General features: G+C 42.5%; 1 protein-coding gene across 1 annotated transcript; it reads left to right on the top strand.

Annotated features, from left to right (window-relative positions):
* The first annotated feature begins 2,279 nt into the window (after positions 1 to 2,279).
* CHGB (chromogranin B) lies at positions 2,280 to 14,517 on the top strand. The gene is made up of 5 exons (XM_053573395.1): positions 2,280 to 2,683; positions 6,785 to 6,831; positions 7,334 to 7,427; positions 11,471 to 13,218; positions 14,127 to 14,517. The coding sequence occupies exons 1-5, from the start codon at positions 2,635 to 2,637 to the stop codon at positions 14,202 to 14,204; spliced, it is 2,016 nt and encodes a 671-aa protein (XP_053429370.1). The 5' UTR covers positions 2,280 to 2,634; the 3' UTR covers positions 14,205 to 14,517.
* The last annotated feature ends 7,946 nt before the right edge of the window (positions 14,518 to 22,463 follow it).

The following is a 22,463-nucleotide window of genomic DNA, read 5'->3' as shown; positions in this document are numbered from 1 at the left end:
GATACTATGGTAAAAAATGTGACTACCCCTATCCCATGCTATGTTTATTTTAAGCACTGTTCCTACGGAAAATATTGATTTTTCTCCTTTATTTTCCTTTGAGAGAATACCTGAGAAATGCTCATCTTGATGACTTTTTTTTTGTGTGGTACATGGAGATTTAAATGTTAAAGGAAAAATCATAAAAAGTTTATAAAATAAGTTACTCGGGAGGCTGAGGCAAGAGAATCGCTTAAGCCCAGGAGTTGGAGGTTGCTGTGAGCTGTGTGAGGCCACGGCACTCTACCAAGGGCCATAAAGTAAGACTCTGTCTCTACAAAAAAAAAAAAAAAAGTTTATAAAATAATGAAAAATTTAAAAGGAAAGTAAAAGTCTGAATGTGGAAAATAGCTAAGGTTCAGGGGTGTTATTTTCCCCCCTTCAATCCAATTGATAAGAATGAAAACATTTTTCTTACATTAGGATTTGTTTCAATGAATAATAAACTCAGTCTGAGTAAAGTGTGAGACGCCCCAAGGTAATATTAACATTGTTTAATTCCATGCTTTCCAAGGGATCAAGAAGAGAGGGAAATCACTGAGAAACTGAAATGTAGATGCTCCTGGAAAGTGGCAATTTTAAAGAATTTTTGGCAGTTGGTGCATTTTAAAGAGTAGTTGGAACTCTTACACAATTTCAACAGTGGAGAAAAAACTTCTCGCAGTTCCACATCCATATCCCTCATTCAACAGCTTTTTTTCTTTGTTTTAAAATAATTAAGATTTTAGAAAAATACAATGAAAATTCCCATATATCTTTCACCTCAACTCCCCAAATGTTACCATTCTGCCCCTCTTGACTTAGCATTCTCTTTTGTCTATATTTATATTTTTTCTAAAAATTTGGAAGTTGTACATATGATACCCTTTTACTTCTCGAATAGATACTTCAATCTGTGTTTCCTAAAAATGAGGACATTTTCTTTTTTTCACGTCTCATTCTTTTTCAATGTGTATATTAATGTTCAAGATTAGGGGTTTTACAGGAGGACATTTTCTTACATAATCACAGTCCAATTTTCAAAATCTGGAAATTAACACCAATACCATAGGATTAAGTAATACATATATAGAGAACTCTCATTCAAATATTACCAGTTGTTCCACAAATACCCTCTCTAGACTATTTTTTAAAAATATTCTCTAGCTGCAGTCTTGGCGAAAAACTAATCTCCAGTCTTTTCAGAAAGAGGTAGTCATCCACTCAGCACATGCAAATAGAATTTGTTGAGCCTCATTAATTTTTAGGAAAAGGAAACTGAAATTTCCTTTTAGCTTTGCACAGAGATATTCTTCATTCCCTAAATGAAAAGATCCCAAATGGAGTCTCACTCTGTTCCCCAAAGCCTGTGTTATCAGAGAAGATTGTTCCTTTTCTGTGCAGGGTGCTTGTTCACTTCTTCTTCCTGATTCCTCATTAGGCCGAGAAAACCAATGTCAAAAATATTCTGGAAAATGTTTTCCCCTTTTTATCACACATAATACAAGGTATTTTTCCATCTCAATTTTAAAACCAAACTGCATGCCCAGGGCTGCTTGTGGATGTAACAGCTCCTACAGGTAGGTTATTCCACTGTTATACGGTGCAGCCTTCCAAAAGAAGTAGCAGCTGTTTAACTAATATATTCCAAAATAAATTAAACACAAATCACAGAAAGTGGTTAAGTCTTGTAGACTGCAGAGGGGAAATGGGGAATTTGAAAATCAGAAATAGAGGTGGATGGGGGAATTTTATAGTAACCCCTTTGTCCTTTGTACAGTCTGATTTTTTTTTTAAGCCATGTGTGTATATGTTATGTATTCAGAGAGCGGGTGGAGGAAAAGGGGGTGGAGGAAATGGGGCTGGAGAGAGAGAGAGAGAGACAGTCAGGAATAGATTCTCAGGTAGAATCATGGGTAGGTAGATAGATATAAGGACTAAAAGTTTGAAGGAACAGCAGGTTCCATATTCTCTGGCTGCACCTTTTATTTTTAAAGCCATCACTCTCTTCCTCTTTCCCAGAGCGACGGTTTAGTCCTCTCTTGTTAGCGGGAGTCTCTTCCTCAGGTGGAGATACAAACACATTTAGTCACGCATACACTCTCAGCAGGACCACACTCATGCACACAGGCACAAACACGTTTTTAGATTTGGAGGTGTGTGCGGGGGAGCTGGGGAGCTGGCAGTCTAAGCAGGACCTCCCTCCTCTTCGCCTTCCTCCTCAGATCTTCCGTCTCCCCTCCCCTTTCCCACCCTTCGCCGGCCTTACTCCCCGGTCCCGCACCCCCGCCTCGCTCCGCTCCGCTCCAGACCGCGCATACCCAGGAGACTGGACTCGCGTAAATTTCCGCTCGTCCGCGTGGCCGCCCGGGCGGAGGGGGGCGCTCGATGACGTCAGAGCGGAGCTAGGGGGCGCCACTCCGGGCTGCCGGCCGCTCCCAGCCCTGCGGCCCCCGCTCGCCCTATAAAAGAGAGGGGGCTGCGCTAAGTGCGGCACACCGCAGGGACCCGGGCGCACGCGGGTTCCCAGGCGTCTCCGTCTCGCCGTCCTCGGGCACCTCGCCGCACTGCCCGGCCGCCATCCTCCTCTGCGCGCGGGCTCAGGCGATCCGGGCCATGCAACCGGCGGTGCTTCTCAGCTTCCTGGGAGCGGCGGTGCTGGCCGGTGAGTGGGCGCGGCCGGCTGCTCAGCACCGCGGACAGCGCCAGCTCGGCCTGCCCGCGGCTCCCGGCATCTTGGCTGCCCGAGAGAGGGAGGGTGGAGTGGAAGGTTTCTCTCTGCCTCGAGGTTCATTTCTTCTCTCTCCCGGATCCTTCCCTTCAACTCCATCTCCCCCAACCCCTGTTCGACTCGGAAAAAGCCATAGGGCTTCCTACCTCAACCGGGAGAATTTCAGTCTTTTCTTATCTGAGGGTTTTCTGTAGATAGTAAGAAAATGGGCCACACCTCCAAGGAAACCCCACATTTTGTGCTCAGTTCTAAGATGTCACGCTCTAGCTGACCGTCTAGAGAGATCCTGTTGTATAATCTAATTCTGCATCTGTTTGGCTTTCAAAAACCAAGTGACTACAGGCTGGCAGGAATACATGTAGTATGATACTAGTTGGTATCTGCATAATTTCCTTTATTGTATAAACATGATGAAATAAAAGTAAGCCCATGTGTATGTAGAATGCATCTTTTAACATGTTTGCATGTAATATACGTATGTATGTCTGCTCAGGTATAAGTGTGTACAGGTTTAAAATAATATGTTTCTGTGTTGTGTATTTCCAACTGTAGAGAAGGGTAATTTTGCACTCTAGTTAATTCTTTTTTTAAGTTATGAATGGAAAGTGCAATAACTTTTGTACTCCAGGAAAATAACTAATATAAAAATAACCACAGAAGTATCTTTGGAGTAGTAAAAAAATTATTTTAGTCAATTTAGGAGGATATTTTTGAGAGTTTCTTTTGATGTGTGGAAGATTGTAGGATTAATCTTTCAAACTTCTCTGAATGTCTAAGAAATTATCTCTGAAGATTTGAAAGTGTGTGTGTGTGTGTGTGTGTTGAAGTCAGTATTGGACTATTGAGAAGAGAGTATACTACCACCAAATTAAACTAGAGATTTTCCTTGGCTATTTTAATGATCTTTTATTAAGACCAGTGAAATTGAAATAGCGTGATCCATGAATATGAAGCTTTTATTGACATCAACTACTGTATCCAAAATGTAGAGATAAAATGAAAGCCAGTGGTAATTTACTTTACTGCAAGCTACATACATTCAGAATTTTCTAAAATTCTTGCCATTCTTACAAATTGACGATAAATGTTCTTAATTTTATTAAAGAAAACTAAATGAATAGTTCAGATTTCTTTCTGGCCAAATACTTTCAGAAAGGACTTGCTTAAGAAGTTAAAATATACACTATAAATATACAGTACATATTGTGCTTTTAGAGCACAAAACAGAGACATTAATAAGACTTATTTAACTATTAGTGGTAAAATATAGATCTTTTAAGTTAGAGAATATTTTAAATAAAGGTTCATATTTCAATAGCAGCTAAATGAAGACATGATACTCTAAAATTTTTGTTTTCAGGTATAATTCATGCACCATAAAACCCATCCTTTTAAAGTGGTTGGATTCAGCACTTCTTTATTAATTTCACAGATTATGTAACCATCACCACTATCAAATTTCAGAAAATTTTTATCACACCAGAAAGATACCCTCTGTCCATTAGTAGTCACTGCTTCATTCCCACCAACCCTCAGCCCCTGGCCATAAGACATAATAGCTTTCAAGTAGAGTTTGTTATTTGCAAAATCACAGGGCTAGGAGAAACCTTAAGAAACCATCTAGTTTATTTCCTACCCATAAGATCTTCTGGAGGGAGATCCAGAGACCTTTTATGGTAGCTACTGTGCACTCTAAAAATTAATATAAGTGAAGTAGTCACATGATATCCGTATTATTCTAGGTAAGATTCTGCATTCAGAAGAGCTTGCTTAATGTATTTTATAGCTATATTTTACTAATAAATCTGGGATTGAACCTCAATGGTCTTTTTTTTTTTTTTAATTTGGCCGGGGCTGGGCTTGAACCCGCCACCTCCGGCATATGGGACCTGCGCCCTACCCGTTGAGCCACAGGCGCCACCCAGAACCTCAATGGTCTTAATGAGATATTAATACTTTACAAGTTATTCTCAGACTTAATTTATTATTTGATAAATTTTCTACCATTTGACTATATCACTTCTAACATGAGCATTAGATTTTCTTTTGTGTCCCCTGAATCTGACTGCATACAAGAATAAATTGAATTGCTTATGGGGAGTCAATATGCCTTTGGCTATTACTTTGCTGTCACAGATTCTACTGAAAGAAATGCAGTGGCACTTAGATGTCTCACCAAGATATATAATGTGCTTTCACAAGCAGGCCCTAGTTCCTTTCCATCAAAAGGAGGTCCGAAGAGCCCTAATCAGAGAAATAGAACTGTTCTGTAATAACAAATATAAGCTATAAATCGTCTACAGTAATAAAACTCTCTGCCATCAAATCTAATAACTATTAATACTTTGGCAACACTAGGAGTTAAGAAAAGCATCTATTTTACATTTTTGAAAAAAAAAGTGTTGGCAAGAAACTGCTTTACCAAAGAAGGTTTAGGAAAGCTGGATTTTTAAAAGGCACCTTCTGTTTTATTAGGGATTAATTTTCTTATAGCTATTTCTAATAGCTGTCTTTTTCCAAAAGACATTTTTTTCAGATAGAAAGAGAAAATGTTAAACTGGGTGTGGTCTCAAATAATAGTCATTTGGGGTATAAAAGAACAGCCTAGCATATTGGGCCTGGGGTACTAAAGTAGATCGTCCAGATCTTGTCTGGCCTGCATTTTAGGAAGAACTTAGAGTCATTTCTCAAGCATTTTTAAATGATTCTAAATGGGCTGGATAACTGTGGGCCCCTTGAAACAATTGAAATCAATTCCAGGCCATGTTTTGAAAAGGAAAATTTAGTAAAGTGAGTAAATAAAACAGATGTCTTATTACTACGCTGAGCCCCATGATATGTAATTGATTTGGGGTGAGGGATGTTTAAAGAGGCCTGCAGAGCAAAGCATACTTGGAGTAAAGGTCAGGTTGCTATTCACAAATGAGCTGTACATGAGGAATGTCTGTGTCTAATTCTGGGGGGGTCTTGCTTCTGTCCCAGCTAGAGCTTCTCTTGTCTCAAGAACCTAGAATAATTTTCTACACTGAGTTTCTCCCACCATAATAGCAGTTCTCTACTCCAGGGACAGCCCAGAGAACTGTAGAGGTGGACTTACATTTTATATGTAAATGCTTTGGGCTGTTCTAATGGAAAGTGATTATACAGAATAAAGTAAAAGTGAAAATAAGAGAATCAAAGCAGCCTGGAAAGAGAGTGAAGGCCACTGGAAAATTAAAATTACATGAAGCCTTTTCTAACCACTTCAAACACTGTTTTGAGATAACAGAATCTCATGCAATTTGATTTAAACAAATTAAGTTTTTTCCTTTTAAAATATTCTCCTAAATCAGTTGTTAAACATCAGTTTGCATATGACATTACGGACATGAGGCTGCATGGGGAGAATTACATTCCTCCCATGTTCTTTACACGGTTGTCGACAATCGTGGGGTAAAGGGAAACACAACATTGGTGCAGACGCATGAGCAAGCTTCTCCAGGCAAAGGCCTTGGGCATAAACAAAAAGGTAATTCATTAAGGAAGAGAGTCATAACCATGTTTTTGTAAAGGAAATTAGTCTTGAGAGGAAGATTTTCTTGGAAACAGGGATAGGCAGAGGGAGCCACAGATCTTTACCCATTTGGGGTAGGCAGAGGAGAAAGGTTAAAGAGAACACCCTGGCTGTATTTGGACTTAGTGTGTTGTGAACTTTTTATTGAAGTATAATATAAAGAAAACTGAACAGATCATGAGTAAGCAGCTTAATTAGCACACCCACGTAACTAACCAGCATCCAGATGAAGAAGCAGAACCTTTTCCAGTACCCAAAAGCTCCCCTTGTCTGTGGTCTGGATTTGATTTATACTGGATATAAGGTGGCATTTATTTCCAAATATACTGAAGGCATGGCTAGGTGGCAACAACCATGTTTATGTGTGTGTAAGCTGATTCTTCCCCTTTCTCTACCTAATATGGGGAAGCTCTGTGAGTTTGGGTTTGCACAACTTCCAGAAATCAACTCAAGCCATTTCCTATTCTTTCTCTCCTTCAAAGCTGTCAGTTCCATGCCGGTGGATAACAGGAACCACAGTGAAGAAATGGTAAGTTAAAATGTCAATTTTAGAATCTAGACTTGTATCTAGACTCAAGATTCTCCTACTGTCATCCCAAACCAAACACGCGTGTGTATACATGCGTGCGCACACACACTCACACAAACAAAAAAAATAACACAACTTAGTTTTTCAAAGCTGGGTTTTCATCTCTGAGAGAAGGGGAACAATGGATGTCCCTTCTGTGCTGAGCTCCTACATCCTTTCTGAATAGGTCAGCACCCCTGAGGATGGCTGTGTGGTCATAATATTTCCCTCTGACTGGTTCAGAAGTGAATGTTTATTTCCTTTCTCAGGGTAATTTCAACTCAATGCCTTCTTGCACAGGCTGGGGAGTTTCAACACAGTCTGTAAATCTATATCCCTATCCTAAGGATCCTGCATCAGTACAGGCCACATAGTCAAATCTCCCTTGACAGCACCTCTGAGTTGAGTAATCTGTCATCCCAGTGACACCGGCTTTTCCAACCTGCTTCCGGTTTCCCTGCAGGTGACTCGCTGCATCATCGAGGTCCTCTCAAATGCCCTGTCGAAGTCCAACGCCCCACCTATCACCCCTGAGTGCCGACAAATCCTGAAGAAAAGTAAGTGTCCCACACTGCAGGCAGATCTTTGTTACCACAAAGATCCTTTTCCTAAGATTGCTTAAGAGAAGTTGTCTCTGCCTGCCTATCCAGACTAATTCTTAGCCCTTAGTCTGTGGCACAGCAATTTTAGCTTCTGCTCCTTACTGATTGTGCTCTGGGGTCTTTTGACCTCTGTTGAGAGAGCTCCAGGGAAACTGATAAAAACCAAATAGCTAAAGTCTATAAGAACTCTGGAAACATTGTACCCAGAGGGTGATAGAATGCTGAAAAGGAGAAGGTCTGAGCTCTCTCTCCTCTGTGGTTAAGGCCAGAGTTCGCTGCACAGATTAAACATAAAGGAGTAGGGCAGGACAGGAAGTCACTACACCAGAGAGCATGCATGCCTTTGGAGGGGAGGCAGGTATTTCTCAGCTCTAGTTCTATTGTGGAGATTACAAACTCAGTTATTGTTCTTGGGATTTTTAAAAAAGAAGTTAAAATTTTTATTTTCAAGCAACATCTCCTGGTATTTAAGTGTTGCCTCTGAATTCAAATTTACTAAAAATGCTGTTTAGGTTGCACAGAACTCACCTAAATGGGCTACCGATTGCACCATCGATCTATCCTATTTTAGTTTTCTCTCTGTTGGGGATATGCCCTAAGCTGATTGGAAGACTGGTAAAACTTTTTGTCAACTGGGTGAATGAATTTCTTTATAGAGCCTCTGTCCTACCCCAAGCCCATCTCCACTCCCACTCTCTGCTGTATGTCTCTGAGTCAGCTTATAGTCACCCAGTGAATGGCTTTTTGGGGAGTAGGGAAGAATCATTGTTTTATGGCTTCAAGAGTCTAATTTCTTAGTAAGTATAAGAGTCTCTTTGACCAGCATTGATCTGGTTATCCTTGTAGCATGATAGTTAGGTGCATTTTCTCCTTTTTGCTTGAAAGTAAGAGTGAGCTTCCCACTATTTTTTTTTTTTTTTGAGACAGAATTTTACTATGTCGCCCTGGTAGAGTGCAGTGGCATCACAGCTCACAGCAACCTCAAACTCTTGGGCTTAAGCGATTCTCTTGCCTCATGCTCCCAAGTAACTGGGACTGTAAGCACCCACCACAATGCCAAGCTATTTTTTGTTGCAGTTGTCATTGTTGTTTAGCAGGACCTGGCCGGGTTCAAACCTGCCAGCCCCATGTATGTGGCCAGCGCCCTACCCACTGAGCTACGGCCGCTGCCAAGCTTCCCACTTTGGTTTCACAGATTGATAATGACAGTGTCTTGCTAATAGTAGCCCTTTTCCAATATCACCTGTGGGAGCTTAAAGCTAAATTTAGGAGGAAGTACCAAGCCTCAGGTACAAGCTGCTATAGGCAGTACATTTTTTAACTGGGAAAAAGTAAAAATACTTTTGTTCCTGGCACTTAAAATCCCACAAGCCTGTAGGCAGCAGGACAGAGGCCCTGGAGGCTGAGGTCTTGGCTGATCAGCAATATTTCAGCTAATTTTCACAGCGACATCCGTATCTGCCTCTGTTAGCTCAGGCTGCTGTAACAAATACCATAGACTGGGTGGCTTAAACAACCAACATTTATTTTCACAGTTGTAGAGGCTGAAAATCCAAGATCAAGCGTCTGTTGAGTGCCCACATCCTGGCTTATAGATATCTGCCTTTTCACAGTATCCTTACCTGGTGACAGAAAATATCATATCTCTCTATCTCTCTCTCATCTCTTATTAGGGCACTAATCCCATTATGAGGGTTGCATCCTCATGACCTAATTACCTCCCAAAGACCCCAGCTTCATATACCATCACATTAGGGATTAGCACTTCAATGAATATAAATTTGGGGGACACACAAATGTTTAGTTAATAGCACTATTTAAGCCCTCCCACTTACCTGTGCCCACTTGGTTAGCTCTGGCCCAGTGCTATACATACTACCACTGGCTCTTAAAAGGACTGGTGACAGGTGAACCAGCCCTCAGGTTCTGGGTATGAAAGGTCAGGGACATTTCCTTTGTCTTGTAAGTATGAGAATATTATCATCATGCCAGACTGGGCTTTAAATAAACAAGTACCGCCAATCCACCATTTCTTGGATATTTTTACAAAACATCAGTTTTTTCCATTTTGTAAGTATCAGTTCAAAATGAGTCATCAGTACACATCAATAGAAATATGACATGAGCCACAAACACTGTTTTAAATTTTATAGTAGCCACAATTAAGAAGTCAAAAGAGGGCGGCGCCTGTGGCTCAGTTGGTAGGGCGCTGGCCCCATATACCGAGGGTGGCGGGTTCAAACCTGGCCCCGGCCGAACTGCAACCAAAAAATAGCTGGGCGTTGTGGCGGGCACCTGTAGTCCCAGCTACTCGGGAGGCTGAGGCAAGAGAATTGCTTAAGCCCAGGAGTTGGAGGTTGCTGTGAGCTGTGTGATGCCACGGCACTCTACCGAGGGCCATAAAGTGAAACTCTGTCTCTACAAAAAAAAAAAAAAAAAAAAAAAAAAAAGAAGTCAAAAGAGACTGGTGAAATTAATTTCAATAATATCTTTTATTTTTATCCAACATATTATGTCTATATAGGCAGTCTGTATATTGAAATATATATTATCCAATACATATAAAATATTACCCTTTCAACATGTAATTGATACAAAAAATTGATTTTACATTTTTTTCCATGGGGAGTTTTAGAAATCCGGTGTGTTTCTGACATGTATAGCATGTCTCAGTTTGGACTAGCCACATTTCGAGTGCTCAGTAGCTACAAAGGGCTACTTCTATAGGGACCTTGGCTTCAGCCATTCTATCTGAATTCAGTGAAATTGAAATCCAAACCCTCCCAGCTAACAATTCAGTGTTAACTGTCTGTCTCCATTCATGGGATACTCTTGAGTTAAGGAGGATTTAGTAAAAAATTCTTGATATTTGGAAAATATGGGAGAGAACAGCATTCATTTAAAAATATCAGTTATACCATCTACTGCTGACCCAGGAAACACAAAGATCACTCAGTGTACTAAAGTTTATGCTCAGCATCTGAGAACACTTTGGGTGGATGGGACCTGAGTGAAGAAAGAAGTGGTCCTTTCCACTGCTGTGTAGTTTTCTCAGGGAATAAAAAATACACCCTTCTTATTACGGATTACTAAGTTATATTGTCACTTACTGCTAAAGTGGGTCTACACAATTGATTGGATAATAAAAGTGGGATATAAGGCAATAATTTAAAATGCTCAAATTGTTCTTTGAATCTTGGTATTTCCTCCTTTGGCTATTGAACTTTATTTAGCTAGATTATAGTTAGAGCCATTCACACAATGCTAACTTTTTAAACCCCACTTGGAGTAAACATGGTTAGAATGGTCCTGAATTATACTACTCTGACACTTGATGTCCTCTGTCTCCAAAAAGAGAAGACTGGACTAGAGTTCTAAGATCCCTTCTAGTTTAAAATTATAATATTTCATAAATCTATATGTGGATACAATTTGACCATTGATAGATAATACGAGTGAGAGATGCTAGTTGAGTATTATGAAAACATAAAAACATAGAGAGTTTATTATTTGATTTAAACCCAGCCGAGAAGCTTTTGTGGTATTTGTTTTTAAAAGGAATCTGAGTGTATTCTTCATTAATTAAAAAAATTATTCAAGGTGGAGCATGGTGGCTCATGCCTATAATCCCCATGCTTTAGGAAGCTGAGGAGGGAGGATTTCTTGAGGCCAGAAATTCAAGACAAAGCTAGTCAACATAACAAGACCCCCATCTCTACAAATATAAAATAAATAGCTAGATATGGTGGTATGTGCTTGTAGTCTCAGACACTGGAGGCTGGGAGTAGAGGATCATGTGAGCCCAGGACTTTGAGGCTACAGTGAGAGTGAGGATATCATTGTACTCCACCTGAGTAGCACAGCAGAGTCTTATCTCTAAAAAAAACAATTATTGAAGCAATTTTCAGTGTCCTCGGGATTTGTAGTGATTACCAAGGCTGATGCTTATTGAACCACAAGCAATTCTGAAGTTATACTTATGGTTATTTTCATTATAGGTGGAAAAGAGCTCAGAGACAAAGAGGAAAGTGAAAATGAAAGCACAAAGTTTGAAGTAAGATTGTTAAGAGACCCAGTTGATGCCTTGGATGCCCACAAGCCCCCCAGCAGAGAGGAAGCAGGAGTCCCAGGGGAGGAGGACATCCAAGGCCCGACAAAGGTGGACACAGAGAAATGGGTAGAGGGAGGCGGGCACAGCCGAGAGGGAGCAGGGGAACTTCAGGGGAGCCTTTACCCCTCTGACAGTCAAGTCTCCAAAGAAACAAAGACACGCCCTTCTGAGGAGAGCAACAAGGAAGAAGTGGAGAGAGAGAACTATGAGAAAGTGGAGCATAGGGAAGATGGCAGTGAAGAGAAACGCCTTGAGGAGCCAGGAGAAACACAGAATGCTTTTCTCAAAAGAAACCAGGCTTTGGCAACAGAAAAAGAGGAGTTAGTGGCCAGATCTGATACATCTACTGGGCATTCTGAGAAGACACATATCCAGGAAAAGAGCAGCCAGGAGAGTGGAGAGGAGACAGGGAGTCAGGAAAAACACTCTCAAGAGTCTAAGAGCCAACCCCAAAGCCAGGAAGAATCTGAGGAAAGTGAGGAAGACGTTACATCCAAGGTGGCCAAACGACGCACGAGGCCGAGACACCACCACGGGAGAAGCAGGCCTGACAGGGCTCCTCAAGATGGGAATCCTCCCTCCAAGGAAAGGGGACACCCCTTTGAGGAATCTGGGAAATCAAGTGTGGGCACTGCCAGTTTAGAAGAAAAGAGGGACCACCATTCAGCCCAGTACAGGGCTTCAGAGGAAGAACCTGCATATGGGGAGGCAGAGAGAAGTTATCCAGGTATCCAAGCCCCAGAGGAACTGGAGGGGGAACAACGTGGGGGCAGAGGGAGTGAAGAGTACAGGGATCCAAGGCCTCAAAATGAGGAGAGTTGGGACAAGGAGGACAAGAGAGACCATCCCAGCTCAGAGCTTGACAATATGGCGCACAAATATAAGGAAGAAATGGAGCAAGAGAAGGGCCATGAGGGGGAGAAGGGACATCCTCACAGAGGCAGGGGAGGGGAGCCAGGTGCCTATTCCATGCCTGAAACCAGAGAAGAGAAAAGGTTCTTAGGTGAGGGATACCACCATGCTCAAGAAAGCCAGCTGGACAAGGCAAGGAGACACCCACAAGATGAGTGGAAAGAGCTGGACAGACATTACCTCAACTACGGTGAGGTAGGGGCCCAAGGGAGATGGCAGCAGCAGGAAGACCTGCAAGATGCTAAAGAAGACCGGGAGAAAACCAGGCTTCAAGACAGACAATATGCCCCCCGTCACAACACTGAAAAGAAGAAGCGGTTAGGGGAGCTGCTCAACCCGTACTACAACCCTGTCCAGTGGAAGGGCAGCCATTTTGAGAGAAAAGACAACCTGGGTGACAATTTTCTTGAAGATGAAGAGGGAAATGGGCAGACCTTGAATGAGAAAAATTTCTTCCCAGAATACAACTACGACTGGTGGGAGAAAAAGCCCTTCTCAGAGGATGTGAATTGGAGCTACGAGAAGAGAAACCTTGCCAGGGCCCCCAAGCTGGATCTGAAAAGACAGTATGACAGAGTGGCCGAACTGGACCAGCTCCTTCACTACAGGAAGAAGGCAGCTGAATTCCCAGATGTTTATGATTCTGCGGAGTTGATGAACATACACCACGAGGCAGAAAATGAAAAGGACAGGGCTGACCAGAGGGTTCTGACAGAGGAAGAGGTAAGGTGTGGGGCTTTTGTTTAAAATTAATGTCCTATGGTCAATGTTAATATGTTATGTTTAATTCTGATATTCATAGGAAGAAATTGGTGGGAATTAATGACCATGAGAAAAGTGCCTTCATCATGGGGTAGATAGCACTTCTGGGGCCTATTTCTACCCGTCATCTGAGCTGTTGTCCACATCCGTGTCCACATTCCTCTTCAGGGCTTTGCAACACCAGCCACACATTGGAATCACCTGGACAGCTTATAAGTTACTGTGTCTGGGACCCATCCTCCGAGATTTTTGTCTCCTTGGTACTGGGTGCTGCCTGGGCATCAGGACATTTTAAAGCTCCCTGGTGACCACAATATTCAGCCCAGGCTGACAACCACTGTTCTATTGTCTTCCCCTTGGTTGTTTGATTGCTCATCACAATCTCCCAGGTAGAGTAGGGAGAATAGGTGATACAGAAACTAGTTGCTTTACTATTTAGTTTGCTATCATTACTGGTTCATGCAGTACAATCAGATATTTACATCTGGGAGAGGTATCATTATTGGAGCTGTACCTGCCCAAATGTCTTTTTCCTAGTATTGATTATGTAAGTTGGTGCTTCTTTTCGAAGTTGAATCAGAATCAAGAGGGATTCCTACTCCCCGCCCCAGAGTTTCTGATTCAGTAAGTTCTGGGTGGGGGTGGGGGGCGGGAGAGTCTAAGAATCTGCATTGCAACAAGTTCCCTTGATGATGCCTGTGATGCTGATGCTGGCCAGGGGACCCCACTTTGAGAACCCCACTACTGTAGGGTTGACTCACAAAGTTTCTAACATACCATAAAATTCCTCTCCCCATTCATACTCCCTCAAACAATGGCAAAAAAAATTGATTCTGGATCTCATACCTTCACTTTTCTGTATTTTCCAGGAAAAAGAACTTGAGAACTTGGCTGCAATGGATTTGGAGCTACAGAAAATAGCTGAGAAGTTTAGCAAAAGAGGCTAATGGTTGTTGGAGCAATGGGCAGTGTTAAGAAGCAGCCCTCACATTGTGTATTTTCCACCACTTCACTGAGAGGCACCATTTATTTACCCAAAGGCAGAGAGTAGAACTCATTATTCATTAAATGTTTGACACAATTGGAAATGTCTTTATTTTTCACCAGAATGCTATTGAAAATATGAATAGCATGACTTGTAGTATATTCTTTCTTGCAAAATAGACATATTAACATGCTTGTGACAATGACTGTGTTACTGTCTTTGAAAAAAATGTTTGTCTCAATTTGAAACAATAAAAGATTGACCTGAGACCAAAAGCATCATTGTACAATCTCAGCTTCCTTTGGGCTAATAGGGAGGAGTGTGATTTTTCAAATATATTCTTTGAAGTAAATTGTGAAAAATGGCATTTTGGATCTGTTGGTCTTTGAATACATAGTGAAATAAAAAAGCAAACCTTTAGAAGTGAAAGAATGTGCCAGCTATAAAGAGAAAGAGATCAGGAAAAGACATCTGCTTCCCCAGCCCAGGGCGATGTTTGAAGAACTTGTTTCAAAAACCATCATAAGAAATTAGTTTTAAAATACTGTTATCTGGGGAACCATAGTAGCCAACCAAGGACCATTTTTCAGGGCTGAGAAGAAAGCCTGGATAGTGTGATGAATTCTGGAACGGGAGTCAGAACATCTGGCTTGTCCAGACAGACTCCTGGTCCCTCAGGGACTATCTTATTTCTACTTTGTAAGAAGACAGAGCTCAGACTGTTATTACAAGAAGGATACAAGTCTGTGTGAAACACTCAAGAGTAGTGGCTGACATACAGCTATGGCATAGGAAATGTTAGCTGCTGCTGTGACCGTCTCTGCAGCTTCTTACAGCAAGAGGGTTGGACAATTCTCCATCTCCCTCTTTTATCTGCCATTTTATTCCTCATCCCTGGTGGCTTCTATTTGGTTGATTTCTACTGTTTTGACAGTTAAGGTGAAAAGCTATTGTCTGGGAGGTGGAATAGGGGAGAGAAAAACATTCTCTCCACTCTCTGAAGATTTGATAATTAAGTCTATGAAATAAACTAACAGTAAGCAGATTAACAAAAGAAAAACTGTGTTAATTATGTGCATAGGCCTGGGAATTCCATAATACAAGAGACTCAAAGAAGGGCCAAGGGTGGGGGACCTGTGGCCTTGGGGTGGCACTTCTGGACGCTTTTGACTGAACTCAAATTTGGATTCAATTGAGGGATCCAAAGGGCCACATGTGACTCCAAGGCTGTAGATTTCCAACCCCTTTTGGAGGCTTGGAGCTTTTGGTGGCAACACAAGTTATGCAAGTGTGAGGGAAGGAATTGTGTGGTGAATAAATGTTCTGTCATCTAGATGAAGTCTCTCAAGTAACAAAAGTTATTTAAAAAAACCAGTTATTAATGAGTGGTGCCTGTGGCTTAAAGGAGTAGGGCACCGGCCCCATATACTGGAGGTGGCGGGTTCAAACCTGGCCCCGGCCAAAAACTGCAAAAAAAAAAATCAGTTATTAATAAAAGCAAACCTCTTCCTTTTATGCAGATATTTTACTATTAAATAACATACATTCTCCTTATAGACATAAATTTCCTTTAGAAAAAGGCAGCTGTTCAGAACTATTCCTGTGTCTGCAGTTTCTCAGAATAAGCAGCTCAAAGTATGTCAAAGAAGTATATTTTGGGGGTATGAAATTCTGGTTTCCTACAGTCATATTTTGGGGTGGTGTGTCCTGAGCTTCCAGAGTGGTAAAAACAAGGCTGGGGATCACATATGACTTATATCTATCTGGGAAGTCCTGGTTCTCCTCCTCTTGTGTAAATCAAGAATTCCTTGTGCTAATTTAACTGGATTCTTTTCAGGCTGAGTTTCTGTGACACACTTTTCCAGGAGAGTTGCAGCTTCATCATATGTAGCATGGGAAGCAAACCAATTGGTGCTATGAATTTGATGGCAAATTGTTCACACACTTCTAGAAGGCTTCTTACTATTTCCTGCCTGTTTTTTGTTTTTTTTTTTGTTGTTGTTTTCCTGGCCCTGGGATCATGACTGGCTGGTTGCAAAGGCCAGTAAGTTGCGTCAGGGATGGCTGCAGCCCTCACAGCATACAGGGCATTGGTGAATAAATTTTGTACTAGTTTCCTAGGACAAACCAGGTGGCTTAAAACATAAATGTATTCTTTTACAGTTCTGGCGGCTAGCAGTTCAAAATCAAGGTGTTGGTAGGACCACCCTCCCTCTGAAGCCTGTGGAGGAGGCTCTTCCCTGCTTCCTCATGGTTTCTGGTGGCCATCGGCCTACTTTGGCTTGTGGCAGCATAACTCCAAGCTGCCTTCATGTTCCCAGGGCCATCTTCTCCCCATGAGTCTGTCCCTCAACGTGATGTTCTTTTTGTAAGGATACCAGGCATATTGGATTAAGAGCCCACCTCATCTTAACTAATTACATCTGCCACGACCCTATTTCTAAGTAAGCTCACGCTCTATCCTGCCGTACCAGGGATGGGCATTTATTAAATTTTTTTCTGTGGATACAATTCAATCTTTAACAAGGCAGGCCGGTTCCCACCGGCCTCAGGTGGAATAATTTTGAGGCTCATATTGCTCTCTGCCTCCCAGAATTCTTTTTTTTTTTTTTTGTGGTTTTTGGCTGGGGCTAGGTTTGAACCTGCCACCTCCGGCATATGGGACCAGCACCCTACTCCTTGAGCCACAGGCGCCGCCTGCCTCCCAGAATTCTGCGGAAGATTGAATTCCAGATACCACAGGTGACCTGCTTGAAAATACATCCTTTACTCACTGCTAGGATTATAGGCATGAGCCACCGCAACTGGCCTATGTATCTAATTATTTTAAACAAATTTTTAGTCATTTAGGGCCTGCCTGCTTTGTATATCATACCTACTCAGCCTTGGCTGGTCACTGATAAGTGCCTTGTGGTTATAAGACCCCAAGCTGCTCCTGGCCTTTGGGGCTTGATGATCTGGGGGAGACTCTTCCATGGTGCTACTGAGCAACATCTAGACACAGGAGACCCAGAAATAGGAAGAGGCAGGGAAAGATTCTCCCCCAGAACTGTCAGAGGGAGCACGACCCTGCTGAAACACCTGCCGAGGGCAGTACCTGTGGTTCAAGGAGTAGGGCGCTGGCCCCATATACCAGAGGTGGTGGGTTCAAATTCGGCCCCTCAAAAAAACAAAAACAAAAACAAAAACAAAAAAAACACCTGCTGGTCTGAACTGTGAAAGAATAAATTTCTGCTCTTTTTGGCTACCCAGTTTGTGGCACATTGTTATGGACATTTAATACAATGAAAGACAAATGGCCTTGGTGCTTGTCCCCCAAGTCCTTCTGTAGATGCAGCCACCTATAGGTTAAATTTTAAGAGTTTTTTATTATTTGTTAATTGTCACATTCTCTAATAGGTTGTCAAGAAGGAGTTATAGCACAGAGATGGGACAGGAGGGAGAAAGGGTCCGTATGTTTCAAAATAAACATGCACAACCTGCCATTGTAAAACATAGCATAATCGGGTGATTTTAAGTGCGAAAATAATTAGTTGCAATAATTACAGCTCTGTAGTCCAGGAACTGGATGCTCAGACACATGATAGGCCTCACTGAGAAAATGGCTGGTGATGAGCGACCTCAGGGAAGTGTGGGTGTGAGCCATGTGGACACCTGGGGAAGGACATTTTAGTCTGAGGGAACAGCAGTTGCAAAGGCTGGGCCAGGAATGTGTGTGGCATGTTTGAAGATGAACAGTTGGTGCTGTCATGAGAGGCAATGTTAGAGGCAACAGGGACCAGGTCACACAGGGCTTTGTAGGTGCTGGCAAAGGCTTTTACTTTTGTTATTGGAGAGTTCTCAGCAAAGAACTTATAGGATTTGCTTTACATTATATGTCTGGCTGCTGAGTTAAAAAAAGGCTGTAAGGGAAAGTGAGGGTGAAAATACAGAAACTGGCTAGGGAGAGCCTGAGAGAATCCTGGCTGGGCATCATGATAGCTGGGGCCAAGGTGGTGGCTCTGGGGTGGGGAGAAGTCAGCAAACCCCAGATCTATCCCGGAGACAGAGCCAATAAGGAGGGCTGACTGGTTTGATGTGGCAGGAGGGAGCCAAGATTTCAGGCCTGAGGGACTTGGAAAGTGAGGACTGCAGGAGGGATTGGCTTGGGAGGGAAGACTAGGAGCCGAGGTTTGAATTATATTAAGTTTGAGGCATGAATTGACACCCAGCAGAGATGCTGAGTTGGGTTTAAGGGTGGAGCTGGAGGAAAAGGTCTGTGCTGAGGACTTACCCTGGGAGTCATCACCACAGAGGTGGGATTTAAATCCTTAAAACTAGGTGAGATGGGTGTTCAAACTTTTAAACAGGGGGCCAGTTCACTGTCCCTCAGACCGTTGGAGGGCCAGACTATAGTTTAAAAAAAACCCAAACTATGAACAAATTCCTATGCACACTGCACATATCTTATTTTGAAGTAAAAAAACAAAACGGGAGCAAATACAATCACACTGCCTCATGTGGCCCGCGGACTGTAGTTTGAGGACCCCTAGACCATATAAAGGAGTCAAAGATGGCTTCTAGGTTTATTTCTTCATTGAAGACTGAAACTGGTTAGGTCAAATTCAAGTTTTAATATATCCAATTATTTATTTTTTTTTGAGATAACAGTCTCACTCTGTCCAGCCCCAGGTAGCATGCCATGTCATAGTTCACAGCAACCTCAAACTCTTGGGCTCAAGTGATCCTCCAGCCTCAGTCTTGCAAGCTGGGTCTGTAGGTGCCTGCCACAACACTTAGCTAATTTTTCTATTTTTAGTAGAGATGGGTCTCCCTCTTGCTCAGGCTGGTCTCAAACTTCTGATCTCAAGCAATCCATGTGCCTCAGCCTCCCACAGTGCTGGCATTACAGGTGTGAGCCACCTCAGCCAGCCTATATATATCCAACTATTTTAAACAAACTTTAAGCACATTTTTAGTCACATAGTGCCTGCCTCCTTTGCATACCATGCTTTCCCAACTTTGGCTGGTCACTGATAAGAGCCTTATGATTATAAGACCTGAAGTTGTTCCTGGCCCTTGGGGCTTGCTGACTTGGGGGTGGGGGGACTCCCCATGGTGCTACTGAAGAACATCACCTAGACACAGGAGCCCCATTTCTAATCCCCTTCTCTCAGTGGGGCAGGGGGCTGCCGTTCCCCTTCCTCCTCCTTTCTGAGTAGCAGCTGCCGTGATGCCGCCTCTGGACAGACACTTGCTGTGAGGGACATCCCCACCTTCCCTTTGCAAACCTGTCAATGTCTCTGTCCCTCAGTAAAGCCTATGTGTGCTGTTGCCACCTCATGATCACATTGCTTCACCAGTACTGCCAATCCCTGGAGCACCCACGCGAGCTAGTACAGACAAGGGGAACAGCTGAGCCCCGAGACAGTTAATGTTTGTTAGAAGTCTCAGAGATAAGCAAAAGAGACAGAAAGGCCAGAGAGCAGGAGCGCAATGGAGAGACAGTGGTGTCCTAGAAGCCAAGTGAGGAAAATAGTAGCAAGGACCAGGGATGGTGCCCAACCCAGCTGATGGGCCTGGAGGATCCCCGAGGGAGTTCTGGATTTCACACTACTGTGTATTCTTTGTTGCTGCTCATTCTAAACCAGCTCCCCACTGTGGATGCTCCCATTTCATCCACGCCATGCTCTTTCATTGCTTCACTGAAATCAGTGCTCAGCAAACTTTTCCTCAAAGGGCCGATAGCAAGTATTTTAGGGTTTGAGGCCACATAGTTTCTACCCCAACTATTCAACGATGCTATGGTGAAAGCAGCCACAGACAGTACGTAAATCAATGAGTGTCTCTGGGTTCCAACAAAACTTCAATTTGAATTTCATATAATTTTCTCATGTCTCAAAGTTATTTTTTTTTAATAAAATTTTATTTTATTTATTTACTTACTTGCAGTTTTTGGCCAGGGCTGGGTTTGACCCTGCCACCTCCGGCATATGGGGCTGGTGCCCTACTCCTTTGAGCCACAGGCGTTGCCCGCTTTTTTTACTTTTCTTCACCAATCATTTAAAGAAAGTAAAAACCAGCCTACCACGGTGGCTTGAGCACTCTGGAAGCTGAGGCAGGAGGATCTCTTGAGCTCAGGGGTTCAAGACCAGCCAGAGCAAGAGCAAGACTTCGTCTCCACTAAATATAGGAAAGTTAGCTGAGTGTTGTGTTAGGCACTATTTGGGAGGCTGAGGCAGGATTGCTTAAGCCCAGGAGTTTGAGGTTGCTGTGAGCTGGGCTGACGCCATGGCACTATAGCCTGGGCCCCAAAAAACCAACCAACCAAACAAACAAAAAAACAAACCAACCAAATAAAAAAAACCCATAAAACCTTTCTGGCTTGCAATATATATAAAAAACTCAAAAGTGGGCCAGATTTGGCCAGTGGGTTTTGACTTGCTGACTCCTGATTTAAATCAATCATATTTTTAAAAATTTCTCTTCCTTGAATCTGTTGCTATGTTGCTTGAGTTTATATCGAATGTAGCTCCTGTGTCTCCTAGGAGAGGCCACTTTACCCACCTGAGTACCTCACTGAACAAAGTGCTCCCACAGGCAAAGGAACTGCTGTACACTCTACACCCTGGGTTAACTTCTCTGCTTGTTAAAGTTTCTTGGCTTATAGTAATCAACACTAAGCAGACTAAACACCTGAAAGACTGAGCCCCTCCTCCCCCACATTTCAAAACAAAATTTCCTTACAGCAGCGGTTCTCAACCTGTGGGTAGTGACCCCTTTGGGGGTTCAATGACCCTTTCACAGGGTCACCTAAATACATCCTGCTTATCAGTTATTTACATTATGATTCACAACATTCACAATAGCAAAATTACAGTTATGAAGTAGCAACGAAACTAATTTTATGGCTGGGGATCACCACAATATGAGGAACTGTATTAAAGGGTCTTGGCATTAGGAAGGTTGAGAACCACTGCCTTAGAGCCTTGTTACTTTTCTGTCAAAGTGAAAAATGAAATGTCAAAATCTTTCCAGTCTTGTTTTCATGGTATCTCAGATAAATGCCAAAAGCTCACGTTACTGGCTCATGATATTTATTTCCTATGCTTCAGAGAGTTTGCCTTCCTCATAAAGGCTCAAAAAGCTGTGGGTACCTAAGCAATGTTAATAGGGGAGTTAACAATTTATTAGTTGCTCTTAAGCAGCTATTCAGAGACCTCACATCTCTTGTCATCTGATCTGTGCCACCTAGGTAAGTCTAAAGAAAACCTGTAATCCTTTTTACAGCCTAGAGGCGACATTACATTTCAAGTAAAGGTATTAGATACGCCCTGGTCTTGGTAGCATTGCACCAAAGCACATTACAGAATCAGCAACATTTGGAATGAATCTCAATCACATTTTTAGGACATACTTTCAGTACTTACTATTATTCTTACAATATTTACAGCCAATGCTTTATTCATTTTTAAACCAACCTGATCTGGAATGATAGAACCGATGCTTTAAAACAAAAAGCAAGGGCGGCGCCTGTGGCTCAGTCAGTAAGGCGCCGGCCCCATATGCCGAGGGTGGCGGGTTCAAACCCAGCCCCGGCCAAACTGCAACCAAAAAATAGCCGGGCGTTGTGGCGGGCGCCTGTAGTCCCAGCTGCTCGGGAGGCTGAGGCAAGAGAATCGCTTAAGCCCAGGAGTTGGAGGTTGTTGTGAGCTGTGTGAGGCCACGGCACTCTACCGAGGGCCATAAAGTGAGACTCTGTCTCTACAAAAAAAAAAAAAAAAAAAAAAAAAAAACAAAAAGCAAATACCCACACTGTTTTTTTTTTTTTTTTTTTACAAAAATCTTAATACAGTCTTGTATTAAGATTTTTGGCTCTTCCATATAAAACCAGTCCATGAATGACTGATACATGAATGATCTGCTTGATACAATTTTAGCACACCTCTAAGCTAAACACGCGTTTATGGGAACTATAGTATGTTGCCAAGTATCCTCATCCAATAAATAGTGTGGATGTTACAAAATTATTTTTTGTGTTTTACTTTTGAACCCCACTCACTTAAGTGGCATTCCACATAACTCTGCTGGTAGCTAGATGTCTGGAAGTCATAAAATTATCCTCTTATCTCCTCCAAAGGTGAATGCCCATTTTACACACAAGTCAAAAAGAGTAGTGGTTCTCAAGCGGTGGTTCCCAGGCCAATGGCACCAGCATTCACCTGGAAACTTACAGAAATGT

The sequence above is a fragment of the Nycticebus coucang genome, chromosome 21 (genome assembly GCF_027406575.1).
Source record: "Nycticebus coucang isolate mNycCou1 chromosome 21, mNycCou1.pri, whole genome shotgun sequence".
Classification (NCBI taxonomy): domain Eukaryota; kingdom Metazoa; phylum Chordata; class Mammalia; order Primates; family Lorisidae; genus Nycticebus; species Nycticebus coucang.
This window is presented reverse-complemented; position numbering and strand designations above follow the sequence as displayed.

What these genes read in the sequence shown, in the direction of transcription:
- CHGB (XM_053573395.1), top strand. Translation starts at nt 2,635, where the DNA reads ATGCAACCGGCGGTGCTTCTCAGCTTCCTGGGAGCGGCGGTGCTGGCC. An exon ending in GGAACCACAGTGAAGAAATG is followed by an intron (nt 6,832 to 7,333) that starts GTAAGTTAAAAT and finishes GTTTCCCTGCAG; the next exon opens with GTGACTCGCTGCATCATCGA. An exon ending in GGGTTCTGACAGAGGAAGAG is followed by an intron (nt 13,219 to 14,126) that starts GTAAGGTGTGGG and finishes TGTATTTTCCAG; the next exon opens with GAAAAAGAACTTGAGAACTT.